Source organism: Schistocerca americana, chromosome 5 (assembly GCF_021461395.2).
Source record: "Schistocerca americana isolate TAMUIC-IGC-003095 chromosome 5, iqSchAmer2.1, whole genome shotgun sequence".
Classification (NCBI taxonomy): Eukaryota; Metazoa; Arthropoda; class Insecta; order Orthoptera; family Acrididae; genus Schistocerca; species Schistocerca americana.
In genome coordinates, this window is record NC_060123.1 from 109,024,555 (window position 1) to 109,047,508 (window position 22,954).

General features: G+C 40.8%; 1 protein-coding gene across 1 annotated transcript in view; it reads right to left on the reverse strand.

The window, feature by feature from the left end:
- Positions 1-22,012, reverse strand: part of LOC124616224 (luciferin sulfotransferase-like) — a 30,704-nt gene extending 8,692 nt beyond the window's left edge. Inside the window, exons 1-4 of the mRNA XM_047144527.1 lie at positions 21,913-22,012; positions 21,704-21,803; positions 12,625-12,763; positions 9,030-9,150 (exon numbers count right to left, since the gene is read on the reverse strand). Coding sequence (XP_047000483.1) covers positions 9,030-9,150; positions 12,625-12,763; positions 21,704-21,803; positions 21,913-21,976 — 424 coding nt within the window. The 5' untranslated portion in view covers positions 21,977-22,012. The remainder of the gene's footprint in view (positions 1-9,029; positions 9,151-12,624; positions 12,764-21,703; positions 21,804-21,912) is intronic.
- Positions 22,013-22,954: the final 942 nt, after the last annotated feature.

Below are 22,954 nucleotides of genomic sequence, written 5' to 3' on the forward strand. Positions count from 1 at the left end.
ATATTCTCTTGTGCGGTAAGACCGAATTTCCTATACGAAATAGATACAGGACTAGTTACGAGTTTTTTTATATGGAACTACTACATGTGCTAGCTACTCGGACATCAGAACCCTGTGAAAAATTTGCATACGTTCCCAGGTTTTCGTCAGGCAGTATCCGGCTACAAATTTTGTTTGATAAAGTATGAAAGTATATATCTCTAACTCCTCTTCATTGGTGTATACGTTTTCATTCATGGAATGTTGAAGCAGAAATGACATGGTGATAGATGAGGAAATTCTTGTTAATTCTACAGCATATGTAAATTGATGGGGATTACTGCTGTCAGCTGCAGTGGAACATTAAGCGAATCAGCGACGACCCGTGGAAATGGGTACCGGCCCAGGTTTCGAGCCAGGGATCTCTTGCTTCCTAGGCAGATGCGTTAACCACCGTGCCGTGCGCAATACAGCTTTACCTTAACTGCGCGGACTGTCTCGACGCGCCTCACAGCCTATGCACATTCACACCGAATGCCACCTGTCCGCATTCTCTCTACATTGACTCCATGTTTGCTACTCTGAGATTCCCACAGGAGATCGGACGTATTTGATCATCCACACTGAAGAAGGTGGATCCACTGCCCAGGTAGATGTATCAGTTACATGAATGCTTGGTGTCTGTTCTTTCGAGATTGTTCAATTCTTTTGCGAAGAGTTTGATCTTCAAAATTAACAAGCCTTTTATCATTGTACTCGAATTTTCAAGCGCTTTCGTATGCCGTTAGAAAAGTATATCATTCTGTTTACAAAATCATACTTGCTTCTCGACTGATAACGAGTTAAGATTCCTTAGCACGTACCAAAATACGTACCCCTTAGCCAACTGTCATTTGCCGAAAACCTCGTTCACGAAACAATAGGGATGAAGCGTCTTGTGTGACTTATACTTTGATGCTTCCATCTGCACATCATGAGAAATATTTCATTAAGATATTGGTACGATAACTATTCATTGATTCACTAGCGGACCTTAGTTCCGCATCATGAACACTTCTACTACATACATGATGCCCCTTACTTCGACAACCATTTCCCTCGACTTGAACCACAATTTTTCTACATAGTCATGTTCAGAGCTGAAAGTCCGAAGTTACACTTTCATGTATGACTCAACTGAAGCTGTATGCACTCGTAGTTTATTCTATATGTAAATTCTGATACTTTAAGTTGTCCTTTGTTCTTCGAAAATCATTTTTTGCTCATTGTCACTGTCACCAGCGCCAATATTAATACCCTCAGAGGGGTCAGTTTATTATGTTTCCATCAGATAAAATACACTTCGACATGAGTGGACTTTCCAACTACAGGGTGGCGCATTTAGAACTAGCCCCCTCCCCTCTGAATGCGAATGCAATACTTAGACTCTGAAATCAACAGCTGCAGCAATGGACAGTTTTTTATACAATAACCGATTGTTAGCATTCTTCTGTCAGCATTTCAATTTATTTCATCAGTGTGGTTAGACGTTTTTCTTTGAACTCTGCAAAATGACTGCCTCGATAGGGGAAAGAATTGAGGTTGTGGAAGGATATGTGAAAACAAGTTCGATGAAGGAAACTAGCGATATTTTTTAGGTCAAGGGTCCAGATGGAGGAATATCAGCATATAGATCAATACAGAGTCTGGATAAAAACTGCCCGTAATTTGGCCCAGCAGGCGCATGTAAGTAGGGGGAGTTCCCGGTGGATATCGAAAAGTCTTAATTTCAAGCCATATCATATGACGGATGTGAAGCAATTACTGGGTTATGACAATCAGAAAGGTGCAGAGTACTGAAAGTGGTTTCTGAAGAATATTGACGGTGGTTTGTTAGACCCTTTTGATTATATCATGACCGATGAAGCACAGTTTCGCCGTTCAGCTCATGTGGATTGAATAACACGAGGTACTGGGTAATGGAGAACCCCAAAACTGTGTGTCAGCACCCTCTCCATGATGAAAAAAGTAGGTGCTTCGTACGATGGAACAGGAACGCACGTCACTGTCCTAAACGTGGATGGATATAGGGGTATTTTTGATACATTTTGTGCTCAGCGCATTGGATAAGAAAGACAGTGCTGCTTCTTCCAGCAAGATGGTGCAATATGCTACACCTCTAAGGTATCACTGGGAAGAGCCCATGATGTATTCACTGTGGAACGAACTGTGAGCAAATGTTTATGGCCACCACGATTGCCGGATCTAACAAGAAGTCTTTTTTTATTGTAGGAACACTTGAAGAGCGACGTCTGTGAAACAGATTCACACATAGTATGGAAACGTTAAGGCACCTTGAAACGTGAAGTTACCTCCATCGTTTTCCGAACCTTACGCCGGGTGTATATGAATATGTCCAGCTGCGTATTGATATTGTAGCGAGTTACTTTCAACATTTTGTATAAAGGTATTTTTCACTGTAGTTTTCATTGTAAATAATTAGAAGTCCATTTCCGCTCTTCGTTTCTGTAATTTCACAGCATTTCTCTTAGACTTACCTAGGCAACTTTTATCTGCGTCACACTGTATTTATTGTATTTAGTTTTCAGATACAGCACTTAGTATGGTTTCGCTGGAAGTCCTACATCGTTGCAACTAACGAAACTGTAATCATGGTTGCTGCATATGTGGGTGGTCAATGGCATGAGGATGAGGAAGGCAATGGAAACCAAAGCCATAAAGACATATGTATCTACAGGACATGTGACCTGTACTTTAAAAAGGGTCATGATGGTCTCTCCATTGGGAAAAAGATTCCAAAATAGTACCCCATTCGCATCCACGGGGGGGGGGGGGGGGGGGGGGACTGCCAAGGGAGAGGTAATCTTGAGAAAAAAATTCAATAACCAACCGAAGGATAACGTTCTAAGAAACGGGGCGTGGAAAGTCACAAGCTTGAACGTGGTAAGGAAGCTATAAATTAAATGTCAGCAGCAGCAGAAAATAGTATAACGGTAGTAGTATTCGTCACGAATAGAAAAATAGTGCTGAGAGTGTGTTACTGTGAAGAGTTCAGTAATAGGGTTCTTCTTTTCACAATCAATGGCAAACCAACACCGGCAAAGAATGTTCAGGTGTACATGCCGACGTCGCAAGCCGACAATGAAGACAAGCAAGTATATGCGCATACTGAAAGTGTAATACAGAATGTAAAGTGCGATGAAAATCTAATAGTCATGGGGGGACTGGAATGAGGTTATAAGCAAAGGAACAGAAGGAAGAGTGACTGGAGAATATGAGCTTTGGACAAGGAATGAGAGGGGAGAAAGTCTGATTGAGTTCTGTAATAAATTTCAGCATGTAATAGCGAATACTCTGTTCAAGATTCACAAGAGGAGGAGGTATTCTAGGAAAAGGCAGTGTGATGCAGGAAGATTTCAGTTAGATTACCTCGTGGTCAGACAGAACTTCCGAAATCACAGATTGTAAGGTCTACCCAGGAGCATATCACAATGTAGTGATGAAGAAGTAGGCTGAAGTTTAAGACATTAGTCAGGAAGGACCAGTAGGTGAAGAAGTGGGATATGGAACTACTAAGGAATGAAGAGTTACCTTGAAGTTCTCTAAGGCTATAGGCACAGCAATAAGATATAGCTCAATAGACAACGAAGTTCACGAGGAATGGAAATCTCTAAAAAAATCAATCACAAAATTTATAAAGGAAAACGTAGGTGCAGAGGAGCTAACTGCGAAGAAAATATGGGTAGCAGAAGAAATACTTCAGTTGATCGATGGAAGAAGGAAGTACAAAAATGTTAAGGGAAATTCAGGAATTCTGAAACACAAGTTCGGTAGGAATGAAATAAATGGGAAGTGCAGGGAGGCTTAGACGAGATGGCTGCATGAAAATGAGAAGAAACCAAAAAAGAAATGATTGTCGGAAGGATTGACTCAGCATATACGAAATTCACTACAATCTTCGGTGAAATTAAAAGCAAGGATAGTAACAATTAAAATGCAACGTGGATTCCATTGTTACACACAGAGGAGAGAGTGGGCAAATGGAAAGAGCACACTGACGGTCTCGAAGAGAAGGAAGGCAATGGAAACCAAAGCTTTAAAGACACATATATCTACAGGACATGTGACCTGTACTTTAAAAAGGAACAAGAGTCAGTTTAGAAGAGATAGGGGATCCAGTATTGGAAAAAGAATTTAAACGAAGATTGGAGGACTTAATGTCAACTAAGACATTCTATCAGAATTTCTAAACTCATTCGGGTAGTGGCAACAAAAAGACTATTATCGTTGGTCTGTAGAATGTATGAGTATGGAGACTTAGCATCTCACTGTCAGAAAAATGTAATCCACACAGTTCCGAAGATGGCAAGAGCTGATAAGTGCGAGAATTATAGCGCAATAAGTTTAACACATCATGCATCCAAGTAGTAGCCAAGAATAAAATACAGAAGAATGAAAAAGGAAATTGAGGATGTCTTGGATGATGATTAGTTTGGCCTTAGGAAAAGTAAAAACACCAGTTGTGACGTAGCCGCTGATAATGGAACCAAGACTAAAGAAAAATCAAGATACTTTCATTGGATTTGTCGACCTGGAAAAAGCGTTCGACATTGTAAAATAATGGAGGGTGTTCGACATTCTAAGAAAGCTAGGGATAAGCTTTAGGGAGAGCGTACGATGTGGAATAATAAGAGTGGATGAAGTAGACCAAAGTGCTCGGATTAAAAGCAGTTTAATATGAAAGGGTTTATCACAGGGACATAGTCTTTCAACCGAACTGTACAATCTTTACATCGAAAAAGCAATTATGGATACAAATGAAAGGATTAGAAGTGGGAATAAAATTCGTGTTGACAGGATGTTAATGATACGATTCGCTGGTAACATTGCTATCCTGAGTGAAAGTGAAGAGGAGTTGCATAATCAGCTGAACGGAATGAACAGTCTAATGAGTATAGAATATGGATTGAGAGTAAATTGAAGAAAGATGAAAGTAGTGAGAAGTAGCAGAAAAGAGAACTGCGGGAAAGTTAACATCAGCATTGATGGTCATGAAGTAGATGAAGTGAAGGAATTGTGCTATCTAGGCAGCAAAATTACCATTGACGAACGGGGTGAGGAGGACATTAAAACAAGACTAGCACTGGCAAAAAGTACATTCCTGGCCAAGAGAGGTCTATTAGCACTAAATAGAGGCCTTAATTTGAGAAAGATATTTGTGAGAATGTTTATCTGCACACAACATTCTATGGTAGTGAAACATGGACTGTGGGAAAACCAGAGCAGAAAAGAGTCGAAACATTTGAGATGTGGTACGACAGATGAATGTTGAAAATTAGTTGGACTGATAAGGTAAGGAATGAGAAGGCACTGCTGAAAATAAGAGAGGAAAGGAATATGTGGAAGACACTGACAAGGAGAAGAGACAGGAAGGTAAGATATCTGCAGAGACATAATAGGATAATCATGGAACTAGAGGGAGCTGATTCCAAATTCCTAGGCAGTATGTTTCGTACCACGGTGTGGATTCATTAGCGTAGTAGCCAGAACAGCTTCATTGCGTTCTCTGTCAGTTGCAGTCTACTTTCTTGTCCTCTTTTTGAAGACGCTATTGCGTCTTAATAATTCGTGTGTGTGCACGGCGGGTCGGACACTGGCGATCCGTGAATGCAGCTCTATACCGCTGTACTGTTTTTACAGCATTTCTTGTACATTCACCATTTAAAGGTAGTATATACAACCTCTACTCAGTGGCGTACATGTCTGCACGCAACGAATGTTGAAGCACAAATGAGCGGCCTGCAATGCTGACAAGTAAACAGACAAATGAGTAGACTTTCTGACACAGCGTAGCACGAGAACACTGCTGGCGGTGTTTCCACCGCTGATGCCAACTTGGGCCATAGATCTGTCACACTCTGGGACATGTCTCGAATTTTTTAAGACAACTTTCATTCTCAACATCAACAAACGCTATATCAATGTAACTTTCTCCGCAGGTGCTTTCGATGGCAGCTATAAAACGTATACGATTCCACTTTAAAAACTGAAAAGAAAGCCTTCCTGCTTCAGTATTTATGTTAATACCTGTGCTAAGAGTATTAAGCAAACAAACAATCAAAAACAGCCGAAATTCGTTTCAATATGTGTAAATAAAAGTGGTGTTACGTCTCACGTGACTCAGTTCCGTACAGGAGCAGATAAGAAAGTGAAGCACGCAGAAGGGGAGGAGAAACGAAATGACGGTTATTTGTTTGGGAGCGTAAGTGATGTTCTTTCAGTGAGTAAAAATCTAGTCGGATATACAAAGAGAGTGAAATTAAGATTCTATTGAAGAGTACGAAGTTGCACCTCTTCTGGCATATATCTGTTGTAATATCTCCGGAGACAATCTGTCGAACAAATGTTGTAACTAGTCCTGGATACTGGGACTGGAAACGAGGTGACATCTGAGGTGGTGTAACACAGGCTCTGTCGGAGATCTTGATAGGCACCTCAATGTCTCAACATCATGAAAAAATTCACAGAAACACATGCCTTGTGTCGTAGAACATTGTACAGTAGAAGAACGTCCTCAGGTTACTGTCGAATTAGTTAACGTATGACGAAGCACGCTGTCTGCGCCATACCGTTGTGCCATCAGAGTTCTTCAGTCACTACCAGTCGAGACGTGACGTCATACCCGATGCAGCCCAATCCATGACGACTGGAGTAACACTGCTGTGTCTCTCCAAAACACTAAAAGAATGGGACCTCTCCCCAGGTTGACACCATACTCGCTGGATATGGTTTCCAGGGGCAGTGCGAAACAGTCATGCATTACTGAACACAATGCGACGGCATTCAGCAGAATTTCATCCTTCCTGCTCACGACACCAACAGAAATGCAGTCGTTTGCTTTGTGTTAACGGGAAACCACGCATGAGATGGCAATCACCTAGTCCGGGTGGTGGCTGTGTCTGACCAATGGTAGAGGATGACACAGAATTAGCAAGAAGTTCTTACTTCTTAAATAGCAGGCCCAGCTGCAAGGGTTTACGATGTAATTGGCGCCCGATATGGCGATGTTCCCTTTTGCGGCTCATACAGTAATAATGCCTGCCATTACGTTCCCCCGTAGTCCGAAACCACGTCACATTCCAATTCCTCAAAAAAGTGCATGCTTTGATCAGTCGGCCAAATGGAGACTCATAGTCAAGCATTTCCAGCCTGTGTGAACCGCTGATAACGCTTTACCGCTGGAGTACGTCTCTGTGATTGCACAGTGATTGCTCAGCATCCGTTGCTGTCAGCGGCCGTTATACACTACTGACCATTAAAATTGCTACACAACGAAGATGACGTGCTACAGACGCAAAATTTAACCGGCAGGAAGAAAAGGCTCTGATATGCAAATCATTAGCTATTCAGAGCATTCACACAAGATTGGCGCCGGAGGCGACACCTGCAACGTGCTGACATGAGGAAAGTATCCAACCGATTTTTCATATAAAAACAGCAGTTGACCGGCGTTGCCTGGTGAAACGCTGTCGTGAAGCCTCGTGTAAGGAGCAGAAATGCGTACCATTACGTTTCCGACTTTGATAAAGGTCGGATTGTAGCCTATCGCGATTGCGGTCTATCGTATGGCGACATTGCTGCTCGCGTTAGTCGAGATCCAATGACTGTTAGCAGAATATGGAATCGGTGGGTTCAGGAGGGTAATACGGAACGCCGTGATGGATCCCAACGGCCTCGTATCAGTAGCAGTCGAGATGACAGGCATCTTATCCGCATGGCTGTAACGGATCGTGCAGCCACGTCTCGACCCCAGATTCAACAGATGGGGACGTTTGCAAGACAACAACCATCTGCACGAACAGTACGACGACGTTTGCAGCAGCGTGGACTATCAACTCGGAGATCATGGCTGCGGTTACCCATGACGCTGCATCACAGACAGGAGCGCCTGCGATTGTGTATTCAACGACCAACCTGGGTGCACGAATGGCAAAACGTTATTTTTTCGGATGAATCCAGGTTCTGTTAACAACATCATGATGGTCGCATCTGTGTTTGGCGACTTCGTGGTGAACGCACATTGGAAGCGTGTATTCGTCATCGCCATAGTGGCGTATCGCCCGGCGTGATGATATGGGGTGCCATTGGTTACACGTCTCGGTCACCTCTTGTTCGCATTAACGGTACTTTGAACAGTGGACATTTCAGATGTGTTACGACCCGTGGTTCTACCCTTCACTCGATCCCTGCGAAACCCTACATTTCAACAGGATATTGCACGACCGCATGTTGCAGGTCCTGTACGGGCCTTTCTGGATACAGAAAATGTTCGACTGCTGCCCTGGCCAGCACATTCTCCACATCTCTCACCAACTGAAAACGTCTGGTCAATGGTGGCCGAGTAACTCGTCACAATACGCCAGTCGCTACTTTTGATGAACTGTTGTATCGTGTTGAAGCTGCATGGGCAGCTGTACCTGTACACGCCATCCAAGTTCTGTTTGTCTCAATGCCCTGGCGTACCAAGGCCTTTATTACGGCCTGAGTTGGTTGTTCTGGGTACTGATTTCTCAGGATCTTTAGCACCCAAATTGCGTAAAAATATAACCACATGTTAGTTCTGGTATAATATATTTGTCCAATGAATACCCGTTTATCATCTGCATTTCTTCTTCGTGTAGCAATTTTAATGGCCATTACTGTATATCCTACTTGGCCGGATAATAATACCAAACAGAGGAAATCTAACGAACTCTTGTGGCCATTCTAGTTATCAGAGAGAATTACAACTCTAATCATTCCCATACCCGCTGATGATCTTTACGTGTACGAAGTTACATTGACATCCGATCACGTTTCCTACAAGCCTCATTTTTTGTTCAGTCAGATTACTATAATTTATTGCGAGATAAAATTATAGATCTACAGGATAAACTAGAGCACAGAGAGTCGGAAGACTCTCTGTTGCCCGAATGAGTAAGATAAGTGATTACATGTAAATCTACGTTATTGAGCTGATACGAGTATTAGGCAACATGTTGATTACTTACCATTGCCTGAAAGAAAAATTTCAACAAAGGTTTTGATGTTTCCTCTGTAGCCGTGCATCAGCCTATGATGATAGTAGTAAGAAATTGCTACATCCTTTGGATTACGGACAACGTAAATTATCTGGAAGAAAGAGGAAAAGTGTTAGATTACACCGTTAAGGTACACCTCACAGCAGAAATACACACTGTCCAGGCACAATAACGTGACCACCTGTGAGTGGAAAGAATGATGACCTTTTTCAGCGTGAGACGTGCAGAAAGAGGGTCAGTGAGGTCCTGAAATGTACAGACAGGATTGCGGAGGCCTGTCGACTATGTTAGCATGGCCAGCTGCTCTAGGTTACTCGTTTGAGGGTCTATGACTCTGACAATCCTAACGACATGGTCCATAGATTATCGTTTGTCTTTAAATCGAAGGAATCTCGTGGCCATGGAGTACGATAAACTCATCCCAGTGCTCCAAGAACCACTCATTGACCGGTTTCATTGTCCTCCGGGTAGGCGCCATCTTTCCAAGTAAAACCAAAATGCATATAGAAGTTGACCTGGTGCCCAAGGATAGATGTGTTGATTCATCGTGCCTTCCAGAATTATGGGGTCCCCACAGAATGCCTCACACCGTAACACTCCATCCCGCTTGCAGGCTGTTTGCTTTAAGACGTCTGACAACGTACACGCCCATGGCCATCTGTCTGGTGGAGCACGGAACGTGATTCATCTCAAAAAACAACGTGTTGCCACCCAGTAGACTTCCAGCTGTCGTATTGGCTGTAAGTTCCAGCAGCACCAATGAACAGCAGTTCAACATGGGTGCATGAGCCATGCGCCTGTACAGAGAGCCACACGTAGCGAAGTTCGCTGAACTTTCATTGAGGAGACACTGTTGGTAGTCCGTCAGTTCAGATGGGCAGTAGTTGCTCGTCTATTCGCCTGTACATATCTGTACGGCCGTCGTTCAGTGCTGTCATCAACGGCACGTGTTTCGCCGTAGTTGACCACAGTTGCCTCATCGCCAGTTTTGGATAGCGCCATTTTGCTGCGCAAGATATACTTTAACCAAGGCGGCACGTGAGCGGCTTACAAACTTACCAGTTTCGGAACTGCTTCCACACTTATCCTGAACGTCCAGAAAGATCATGCCGGTTTGGACGTCAGATAAATTGCCCGATTTTCACTTGACCATAAAGACTGCATTCTCTTCCATGTCCCCTGACTCGCTTTATAGACCCTCCACATATTGCACAGTCCTTCTGTTTCTGAGTGGTTATTGCACATTGACTTCAAGTCTAGTCTGCAGTCACATTATGTGACTAGACCGTGTGTTTGCGCAAGTGATACAATAAGCTATAAAATCGCTGGCAGAGAAACATTTTTTTAGCTTTAGATCTCATTCTAGAGAAATATTATACTATGGCATTTTAAAACATCGTTGAAATGTGTGCATAGCTACTGAAGAGTAGTAATCCATCAATCTAAGCGGGGTTCGAACACAACAGTCGTTTATCTTACTTATTTTTTTCTCTACGATGTGTCATTTCAATTGGAAATGCTCCTGTGCTGCAGTCACAGTTGATTAGTTTGCAGTACTTCCTGTGCTTCACCGCTCCATATAATATGCTTGTGGCAAGAGCGATCACGTAAAAACCAGTTTGTAGTTCTCTTATTTACAATTTTTTTTCATGTGTACCTAAATTCAATGTGTATCTTGTGAATTAACGAACATTTCGCCCTCATTTAAGTATATGACCGAAAGAGTCAGCTTTCAGGAACTGTGAAACGAACTCTGTCGTCCAGGACAGCGTGCCACAAAGAGTGCAGATTCTCCACGAGATGGGGAAACTCACAAGCGTCTATTGTCTATTGAGGCCTAAACACTGTAGTGTGCGAGTAAGACAGATGAGAACCTACGTGCTAGGGAAAAGCAGTAGAAGCCGTGTGTGGCCGAGGAAACATAGCATTGGTAAATATGGCGGACTTAACATCGGCCATAAAGGGCAACATTTATGGAAATTATTTAATTCTGTAGTAATCCAGGGAATGAGGTCACAGTAATTTTAATGCTCCACGCTTCATAAATTCTCGTGGTGATCCCAATAAAACTTGAATATTATCATATCTATAATAGTTTAAAATTTACTGTTAAAGTGCAATTTTGTAACAAAGACTTCAGTGCTAAGATCCGAACGCTTTGGTCGATCTCAACGATCTATATTTCATCTAGAAGCGGATCATTAAAATGACAAATATTGTAAATATCAGCACCGTAACTTTATTTGTTTAAAAAGGTAGAGTAAATTTTAACTATCATTATTTTCACCTAAGCATGAGATCATCATTTCCTCCACATAAAACGCATTGAACGATGGCAGTATGACACCATATTGAATCATTAGGTAGTAGAATATTTGTTGTTATATGTAGTGCTTAATGGTTACTTTCATTCTTTATTTATTTATCAGAAAACACATTGGTGCAAGGCAACTGGCCGTGGCATTCAAATCTAAGAGGAAGCTGTAATGGTTTAATGTAAAAGAATTTAACGTTTATAATGTAATGGGTATTGTTGTTAATTTATGGCGCACGGGATTACCCGAGCGGTCAGGGGGGCTCTGCCATCATGGACTGTGCGGCTGGTCCCGCGCGGCGGTTCGAGTCCTCCCTCGGGTATGGGTGTGTGTGTTTGTCCCTAGGATAATTTAGGTTAAGTAGTGTGTAAGCTTAGGGATTGATAACCTTAGCAGTTCAGTCCCATAAGATTTGACACACATTTTTTTTGTTACATTATTTAGAAAGTGACAATGGTCAAGTCTTGATTATTTAAATATGTTAAAATGTATAATGATGTAGAATAATCTGCACCCAATCAGATGGACGGCTTCAGGAAAGGAAACTGCCCTAGTCAGTTGAGCGAGGATATTCGGCGGGCGGGAAATGCGGCCGGGAACGGGCAGAGGGACAGTGCTGGAGGAGACGCGAAATCGGACAGTTCGGCTGGACACACCAAAGGAGATGCGAAAGCAGACGGTCGGTCTTTAGGCAGCTAGGAAGTGAAACGACTTAGAAAATTTCACGTCGTGTTGCATCGCGGGGCTTAGTTTTTGAGTGGTGAGCAGCGCCCGCCTGGTGTGAACTCTTAACTTTACACGTAGATAACTTGTATATCGAGATTAGATTGTTAATGATCGAACAGTGTCAAATGGATATGTGCTCATCTGTAACAGTAACTCTAAATACGACCACCTTCGCTATTAGTTTGCTTCCTGAATAAACATTATTCTAATCAAATCGCAACTGTGTGGCCAACATCATTTGTGAGTCGTTAATTTAGTTCCCGACGTTATTATTACTGTTATTATATGTTACTTTAACTTGGTATTTCGCAAACGTGCCGTCAGCCAGACAATTTAACCAAAGCGTCACAAGTGTCTAATTAATGCGTGTAATGCGACATGTGCGGTTCAACCCCTAGACGAATTTCAACCAAGAAATTTCCACAAAGAGGAACCGCATGTGAGCCCGAACATCTTTGGAATGTTAGCTCGCAATCTGCAATATATGGCCTTCAGATGACCAGCGTCGTGAAGGAACGCTCTACCTTCGGCTTCACAGTCCACAGCTGAGCAGGCAGCAGATCCACAGGCAGGTGACTCTTGATGAACCGTGGTCGCTTCAGACAGTCGATCATTTGCAGAGGATGTGACGTCTTCTGATCCCTCAGCAAGGCGCATTTAACCCTGTGCATTTGAAGGGCATTCCCTGTTTTCAAATTCACATGACCGTGGACAGTTATCTTAAACCAAACATTCAATGCAAAATTCGTTTAGCAACAGCAAAAGAGATAGGGTACAATACCTTATTTTAAAAACGAAAGTAATTGCGCCAATGATATGCATTGGTGGTTCAGTTCTGTTAAAATTCATTACCTGGAGACAAATCCTTGTTTGTGCTATAGAGAAATAAAGCCTCAGATCACAAAAAGTCATTGATTTATTTCATTAGTTACTGAGTCTAACTAAACTGGAACATAGGTTGATAACAAGTTTCTCTTGTACGTTGTTGTGAAGGACATGGCTAGCAACTACTATTGGCACATAGAGAACTCAAAATCGAAAGAGCTAGCAGAAAAAGAATGCTCACTTTACACCCACGAGCATGACACAACCAGAGATCCTTTTTTTATCAATGTTTTTTCTATTTGTTCTGAGCTGCCCATTTTAAACGACGTATGCAGAGTGAATATTATTTGCAGTGTTATGCTACTATTTGTGAAACTGAAGGACCTAAAGAGAACATAATCTGAAACTCTTAGGTTGCACATAGTGAAAATCGTTTGAGTTAGTGCCTTGATTCAATATAATCCTGCAAAATCGTTCATGCGTATACAGGAACCCACAAAAAGTTTAACAGTTGCATTCCAAAAGCTTCTTTATAAATGTTACAAATTTCACACAAAAAGTGTCGCAGTGACACGTTTAAAATATGTTTACACTGTCGCTAGTGTTTGGAAGAGCAATTCGCCAAGTTGCCTCTTTCTGGATTAATGGCTAGAAATGACTAGAACTGAAAATTTTTATTCTACCGAGCATGTACGGAGCAAATATCACAGCCGCCACACATAGTTTCACATCTTACCTGTGGTAAACTTTGGGCGAATCCCTCGAAATCAAGAAATATCTTTCTCGTGGTCCTTATTTGAATTTTGACTGTTAGATTAAATTTGAAACTTTTCACTATTTTATACAATACATCCTCATTTGTAATACAGAATGGTATGGAATTCATTAGCCATTACTTTTACTTACTGCCTTTTTCAACACGCATTTCGGCTTAATGTCCATTCCAATGTTAATCACCAAATACTCATTTGTTACAGTTATTTTCATGCGGGGAAGTACCCGTGGTCTAGGGGTAGCGTCTTTGATTCATAATCGAAACGTCTTCGGTCCCGGGTTCGATCCCCGCCACTGCCTAAATTTTGATAAATAATCAGCATTGGCGGCCTAAGACTTCCGGCATAAGAAGTCAGCCTCATTCTGGCAACGGCCTTGTCAAAGAGGGCGGAGGAGCGGATAGAGGTTTAGGGCACTCTCTTGTCCTAGGGGTGGGAAACTGCCCCTAAAGGCGGAAGAATCAGCAATGATCAACGACATGAGGATGCAGAAGGCAATGGAAACCACTGCATTAAAGACACGTAACGTGTATCCACAAGACATGTGGCCTGTAATTGAAGAAATGACATGATGATATCTCCATTGGCAAAAGATTCCAGAATAGTCCCCCATTCGGATCTCCGGGAGGGGACTGCCAAGGGGGAGGTTACCACGAGAGAAAGATTGAATAATCTACGAAAGGATAACGTTCTACTAGTCGGGGCGTGGAATGGCAGAAGCTTGAACATGGTAGGGAAACTAGAAAATCTGAAAAGGGAAATGCAAAGGCCCAATCTAGATATAGTAGGGGTCAGTGAAGTGAAGTGGAAGGAAGACAAGGATTTCTGGTCAGATGAGTATCGGGTAATATCAACACCAGCAGAAAATGGTATAACAGGTGTAAGATTCGTTATGAATAGGAAGGTAGGGCAGAGGGTCTGTTACTGTGAACAGTTCAATGACCAGGTTGTTCTAATCAGAATCGACAACAGACCAACACCGACAACGATAGTTCAGGTATACATGCTGACGTCGCAAGCTGAAGATGAACAGATAGAGATAGTGTATGAGGATATTGAAAGGGTAATGCAGTATGTAAAGGGGGACGAAAATCTAACAGTCATGGGCGACTGGAATGCAGTTGTAGGGGAAGGAGTAGAAGAAAAGGTTACAGGAGAATATGGGCTTGGGACAAGGAATGAAAGAGGACAAAGGCTAATTGAGTTCTGTAACAAGTTTCAGCTAGTAATAGCGAATACTCTGTTCCAGAATCACAAGAGAAGGACGTATACTTGGAAAAGGCCAGGAGATACGGGAAGATTTCAATTAGATTACATCATGGTCAGACAGAGGTTCCGAAATCAGATACTGGATTGTAAGGCGTACCCAGGAGCAGATATAGACTCAGATCACAATATAGTAGTGATGAAGAGTAGGCTAAAGTTCGAGACATTAGTCAGGAAGAATCAATACGCAAAGAAGTGGAATACGGAAGTACTAACGAATGACGAGATACGTTTGAAGTTCTCTAACGCTATAGATACAGCAATAAGGAATAGCGCAGCAGGCAGTACAGTTGAAGAGGAATGGACATCTCCAAAAAGGGCCATCACAGAAGTTGGGAAGGAAGACATAGGTACAAAGAAGGTAGCTGCGAAAAACGATGGGTAACAGAAGAAATACTTCAGTTGATTGATGAAAGGAGGAAGTACAAACATGCTCCGGGAAAATCAGGAATACAGAAATACAAGTCGCTGAGGAATGAATTAAATAGGAAGTGCAGGGAAGCTAAGACGAAGTGGCTGCAGGAAAAATGTGAAGACATCGAAAAAGATATGACTGTCGGAATGACAGACTCAGCATACGGGAAAGTCAAAACAACTTTTGGTGACATTAAAAGCAACGGTGGTAACATTAAGAGTGCAAAGGGAATTCCACTGTTAAATGCAGAGGAGGAAGCATATAGGTGGAAAGAATACATTGAAAGCCTCTATGAGGGTGAAGATTTGTCTGATGTGATAGAAGAAAAAACAGGAGTCGATTTAAAAGACATAGGGGATACAGTATTAGAATCGGAATTTAAAGGAGCTTTGGAGGACTTACGGTCAAATAAGGCAGAAGGGATAGATAACATTCCATCAGAATTTCTAAAATCATTGGGGGAAGTGGCAAAAAAACGGCTATTCACGTTGGTGTGTAGAGTCTGGCGACATACCATCTGACTTTCGGAAAAGCATCATCCACACAATTCCGAAGACGGCAGGAGCTGACATGTGCGAGAATTATCTCACAATCAGCTTAACAGCTCATGCATTGCAGCTGCTTACAAGAATAATATACAGAAGAATGGAAAAGAAAATTGAGAATGCGCTAGGTGACGATCAGTTTGCCTTTAGGAAAAGTAAAGGGACGAGAGAGGCAAATCTGACGTTATGGCTAATAATGAAAGCAAGGCTAAAGAAAAATCAAGACACTTTCATAGGATTTGTCGACATGGAAAAAGGGTTCGACAATATAAAATGGTGCAAGCTGTTCGAGATTCTGAAAAACGTAGGGGTAAGCTATAGGGAGAGACGGGTTATATACAATATGTACAACAACCAAGAGGGAATAATAAGAGTGGACGATCAAGAACGAAGTGCTCGTATTAAGAAGGGTGTACGACTAGGCTGTAGCCTTTCGCCCCTACTCTTCAATCTGTACATCGAGGAAGCAATGATGGAAATAAATGAAAGGTTCAGGAGTGGAATTAAAATACAAGGTGAAAGGATATCAATGATACGATTCGCTGATGACATTGCTATCCTGAGTGAAAGTGAAGAAGAATTAAACGATCTGCTGAACGGAATGAACAGTCTAATGAGTACACAGTATGGTTTGAGAGTAAATCGGAGAAAGACGAAGGTAATGAAAAGTAGTAGAAATGAGAACAGCAAGAAACTTAACATCAGGACTGATGGTCACGAAGTCCATGAAGTTAAGGAATTCTGCTACCTAGGCAGTAAAATAACCAATGACGGACGGAGCAAGGAGGACATCAAAAGCAGACTAGCTATGGCAAAAAAGGCATTTCTGACCAAGAGAAGTCTACTAATATCAAATACCTGCCTTAATTTGAGGAAGAAATTTCTGAGGAGGTACGTCTGGAGTACAGCATTGTATGGTCGTAAAACATGGACTGTGGGAAAACCGGAACAGAAGAGAATCGAAGCATTTGAGATGTGGTGCTATAGACGAATGTTGAAAATTAGGTGGATTGATAAGGTAAGAAATGAGGAGGTTCTTCGCAGAATCGGAGAGGATAGGAATATGTGGAAAATACTGATAAGGAGATGGGACAGGATGGTAGGACATCTGCTAAGACATGAGGGAATGACTTCCATGGTACTAGAGGGAGCTGTTGAAGGCAAAAACTGTAGAGGAAGACAGAGATTGGAATACGTCAAGCAAATAATTGAGGACGTAGGTTGCAAGTGCTACTCTGAGATGAAGAGGTTAGCACAGGAAAGGAATTCGTGGCGGGCCGCATCAAACCAGTCAGTAGACTGATGAGCAAAAAAAAAATTTTTGTGTGGTGGTTTTCTGTGACCAGTTTTATGTAGCAAAAGAAGTAATCACGGTATAAAATTCTGAGGTGGTGTTTTCTATCTAATGTTTGTTATTGTTTCTTAAATTAGTAATTTCAGATGCACATGACGCTGAGGTCACATTCAACTATCACGAGACTAATGTTTGAAGAATGCTGCTGAATATCATGGTAGTTCTGTGAATCCAAATACATTTAGAAAGTTCATCGAATACTGAATTTCAGTTAATATAGTTTTCTTAATGACATCCGTCCTGAATCTCCAATTAAATTGTATCTGTTGAAAGACATATATTGCATTCTCAATATTACTTTCCTACAGGTACCAAAAACCTTCTGTTTCTAAATGATCTATGCGAAGCCTAAATATATACAATGGTTCTTACACAGGCAATTAGTTCAGAATACATTGCGACTGCCAATGAACAGTGAGTTTAAAACTGCTATGAGCATCCGATTACAGATGAAAGTAAGTGTGAATAAATGCAGTGATACGGCCAAGTCCTGACCGAACCTTAAGTGCTGGTCATACATGACATATTTCATGAATGAGGGGTATCCATGTAGAAGTATGAGAGTAGTCTCCCGTAATATGTACACCCATGATATTGAGAGAGTTGTTATTGTAGACTTTAAAATCATATTATTCTGTTCCAGAGATCTGTCTATCAAATTATGAAGATTGCTACTGATTCTTGTGTTTATGTACAGATATATAAAATTACCCAAAATCACACACGCACACAGAAACACATACACAAAGACACACACACACACACACACACACACACACACACACACACAAGGGAGGCCATTCTAAATTTCCTAAAACGTAATGCGAGCAAAACAAGTTTTTCAATTTTCCTTGATGGATCATTATTTCGGAAATGCCCATGTGGAAAGACACTTAAATAAACTTGAATTTTAACAAATATCTCCCTTCCAATCCCATCATAATATTCAGAATCAACTGATAACTGTCAGACACACAATGCAAAACGCAGAAAGTAATTACTTAAACAAAAATAAATTTTAAATATAAGACGTTTTTAAATTAAACTTTATTAAGTGAAGTGTCCTAGAACCATGCATATTCCTAACCCAATAGAGATATTTATGAAAATTAGTGATTGTAAATTTTTAACAAAACTGAAAATACCTGTAAGACCTACAACATAATAAACGTAGATTATTCAGTTCATAGCTGATGCAAGAATAGTTCACCTCCCGATTATTTTCTATTGCATGCACTCCACGTTTTTCGATATAAATATTATGGGTATTTTCATAAGTATTAAAGCTTTGCAATCAGAGCTTTTTAGAACTTCCTGTAATGGAGTCGGAATCTGTACGGGTCTAGGAGAAATTGTTTTACACTTTTTAGTCAGATTTAAACACGTGTTATATAAGAAATTAATTTTTGTTTAAATAATTCTTATTAATCGTTACAATGTACCTTGTTCTTATTTCCCATACACATTTGTTCAAAGAAGTACTGCATTTTTAATGCAGAACTTTCAACATCTAAAAAATACAGTATTCTCTCGCTTGTTTGACACTCGTTTTATTTACGAGAGAAATAGGTGTTACCTTCGTTTCATGAGAGTGTTAACACGTTATAGGCATGCGTTTGGAGCATTAGCACTAGAACAAAAATGTTGTACCCAAGATTTAATTCTTGTTTCACTGTCTTGTAAATGTATCGTAAGTCCTATAATATGAATCTTGAAATTTTGGTAGGTTTTTTGAATTTAGATGTGATAAGTGTCATAGATAAGTCAAATACAGATGTCCTGAGTCCGGTTTAGCTCTTTCTGGTGTACACTGTTAATTATAATCTTATTAAATAACTAAAGACCTAACTATTCAACCATGACTGAACGCCAGTCTATATGTTCTTCATCGCTACAATATTTTTGTAGACTACGTGATAAGGGAAGACGGTTTTCTCTGTATTCTTAAACTCTGTTATATTTCCGGAACCCCATGAACTAGTGACTGGGGTTAACGTTAGGCATATTCTTACTATTATCAGTACTGTAACTCCATAAAAGAATACGGTAAACATCGAATGGCATTTCGAGTTACTTATCATGGAAAATTCGTGGAGAACGCGATCTCAGTAACGTAAGAACCTCTTAATATTAATACTTACAGTGATACATTTTCTTTATTTGTACCGTCTGGTTACGACCGCACTTAGCGTTCATGTTCACGCCTTACAGCCGTTATTGCGTTAACTGGTCAGCTCACTGAACCACAAGTTATCCTAACATAATCTGGAGCTGACTGAATGGCGTAGTGGAACCCGGTTGCCTTATACAACGAAAGCGAGACATTACAACCAAACGTTTGGTACAGAAAGTTGAAATTAATCAAATGGAAAAGCTATTTCATATTTACGCGTTTATACCAAACTTAACCGATTTTCAAAAGAAAAGTCGCTATCTTTTGCCTGCAATGCTTCGGAATACACACACTGTTGTTACGCTCTGGTTTTAATGTTCGCTAAACAATCTCTTCCAAGACGCGAAAGAGAAAACGATTGTTCCACTTATTTTTTAAAAAATATCGTAGAGTGTAAAAGATGTGGCAGCTTCCTTCGCTTATTAGTTTGTAGTCTGTACAGCAACATGCTAGGATGAATGTTAGATGGCTAATACTATTAATCTTCCTTAGGCGCCTACAACCAGAGAATGAACCTACTTCTGAAGGGGCAAAGTAATGTGAAGTCTATTTTTGTTTCCGCAAGTGCATTAAAAGTCTTGAGTTGGTAGAATATGATCTCATAAAGTAAACCACTTCCACAACTTCATCAAGAGCCATTTTTAATTCAGCACTCAGAGCGCGAGAAGAGGGGCTAGCCCGTTGAAGTGGCGAGGGGTCCAGGTTATGTACGGCGCTGCCCTCATATGGTAAATTCAGGAAAGGCGCTAAAGAGCTTAACAAAAATATTGCTCCAGCAACTCAAAATACGCACAACGAATGAATAGCCACGTCGAGATAATTAACTTGCTGCATAATACGTAAACTCACTTCCCTTCCACAGAAATTTAAAAGCCAAGTGATTCATTACCTTCTGTACTGCTTTATAATATTGCGCATACGTATAAGCGCACGTGTTAATCATATCAGTATTATTTACGCCCCCGGCAGCGTATCGCTACAGTAACAGTAGAGCTGCTTAGACTACAGGTCGTCGTGAAAGAGCTTCCATTTCAGTTTTCGGGAATTCTTCGGTTGGACGATTTCAAAGTAACATCAATGAAAAAAAGAAGCAAGAGTTTCATCTACATCCACGCACTTATTCTGCGAGCCACTATATGGTGTGTGGTGGAGGTAAACCTGCACTATTGCTAGTCATTTCCTTTCCCGTTCCACTCGCAAATACTGAGAGGGAAATCGAATGTCTACATGCCTCCGTAGGAGTCCTAATTTCTCGTAACTTATTTTCGTGGTCCTTGCACAAAATCCATGTCGTCTGTTTCAGAACTGTGTTGCAGTCAGCTTCGAAACCGATTCTCTAAATTTTGTCAACAGTGTACCCGTAAAAGAATGTCGCCTTTCGTCTAGGGACTCTCGTTTAATTTCCCGAAGTACCTCCGTAATACTTAAATGTTTTTCGAAACTGCCGGTAACAAATGTAACAGAAAGCCTCTGAATTGCTTCGACATCTTCCTTTAGACCAACATATGACAACCCCAATCAATCAGTCAGTACTTAAGAATAGGTCGCACTAACGTCGTATCTGCGGTCTCCTTCACAGATCGACCACACTTCCCCAAAAATCTTCCAATAAACAGGAATCGATCACTCGCTTCCCCTGCCACAGTTGTTATTAGATCGTTCCGTTTCATATCTCTTTGTAGCAATATGCTTAGATATTTAAAACAAAGTCACTTTGTCAAGCAGGACGCTACTATCAGAGTTTTCGAGCGTCTTGGGTTTATTTTTGTCACTCATAGTTATTAACTCACATCTTTCTACATTTAAAGCTCTGTCATGTTCTCAGAACAAATGAGAAGTGAAATACATTTTCTCAGCCTACATCATTCTCCTCCTCACACCAGAATAAGAGATAACAAGAGAAAGCGTGTTGTAACGCACAATGCACGTGCAGTTCCCATTTCCGATACTCACTCGATATGTTCCCAGTCCGGTGCGGTGCTGTGTGTCTCAATTAAGCGTCATCAGAGAAGCATGTTGTGATTTATAATAAAGGGAAGTAGCTTCACGTTTCAATTACAATGAAAGTTTTAAACTGAAGTACTATTTACACCCCCTCCTTTTCAGATGATCCATCAAAATGAACGGCGTTCCAACAATGAGAACTGCGTAAAGCTTATAATTTCATAACAAGAGTTTCGAAAGGCACAGCTATAACTTTGTCACAATCAGAAAGCTCAGCAGCAGCACACTTCAGAATGTACAATACTTACTCAAAAAATGGGAAACGGTCGCGCTGCAAGGTTCTCCTAGCTGTCACAAAATCCAAATTGTTCTCTATGAGCCATACCATCTCCTGCGTCCACGTCGTTCCTGAAACATTTGTGGACCTTACAAGTGCAATGAAAAACATAAATTCTCGGGAGTTATAAATATAGTAATTCTTCTAAAGTAGTGGTTAAAACTTATTCTTGTGACTGACCTGATTTGGGATAAGAAATTACCCATATATCATCCGGGTACACTTTAAAATTTTTTATTTCCATTGCATATTGTTTAAAATGTTTCTGTAGAATGCATCCAGAAGGATAAACACGAACTGAACCCTTTTCGTAACAAGAGTCACAGTTTTCGATTAAGTGATAAAAACTGACGTCCTTCACCGTCTCGAAGCGAAAAGTCATCCTACAGACAAAGGAAAACTATGTTAACTTGGTTTTAATATTGAAGCCTCAAATTCTAGAAAAGAGATATTCCTTTAATTGAATAAATTATGTAAGTATTTTTATAATAAAACGAAATATTTTTAATGAATATTGCATGTTTTTCCCAGGGATTATATATAACTGAACTCCAAGAGTGAACAGCAAGGTTTAACGTAACAAAAAACGTTGTTTTGCCGCTTACTGAATCAATAGACTACTTTGAATAGTTTATGGGAAAATACTGTGCAATTTAACTAAGTATATGTATTAAAAACGAAACAGCTTAAGGATACCATTACTTGAGCATGTAACACTTGTGACCACTGCTGTCGAACATTCTATACAAATTACGTATGATTCTGCCGTAATGGAAGGGGAGGATAATGGTAAAGGTTGGTGGAATTAATTTTTATTGCCACTTTGGATAGCTAATTACTTTTGTCTTCTTCACACAAGCTCACACACACACACACACACACACACACACACACACACACACACACACACACAATGTGTGAGACACACATCGGAAAGATTTAAAAATCCCATCCAGAACACATTCAAATTTTCAGCAGTCCACAATCTTCTGTTTGTAGTTGTGAAAACACTGACTGTTGTTTTCGTCGTTTTGTATATAATGACAGTGAAGAAAATGGGAAACCAGAAACCTAAGTGCAACAGTTTGAGTACACAGACCTAAACATAAACACACACAGAATACTCCAGATAGAATTAATTAATTTTTGGCCGAAACGTAACGCTCCCAGTACAAACTTTCGATGTAAATAACTGTTCTATATTTTCTATTACACGACTGCA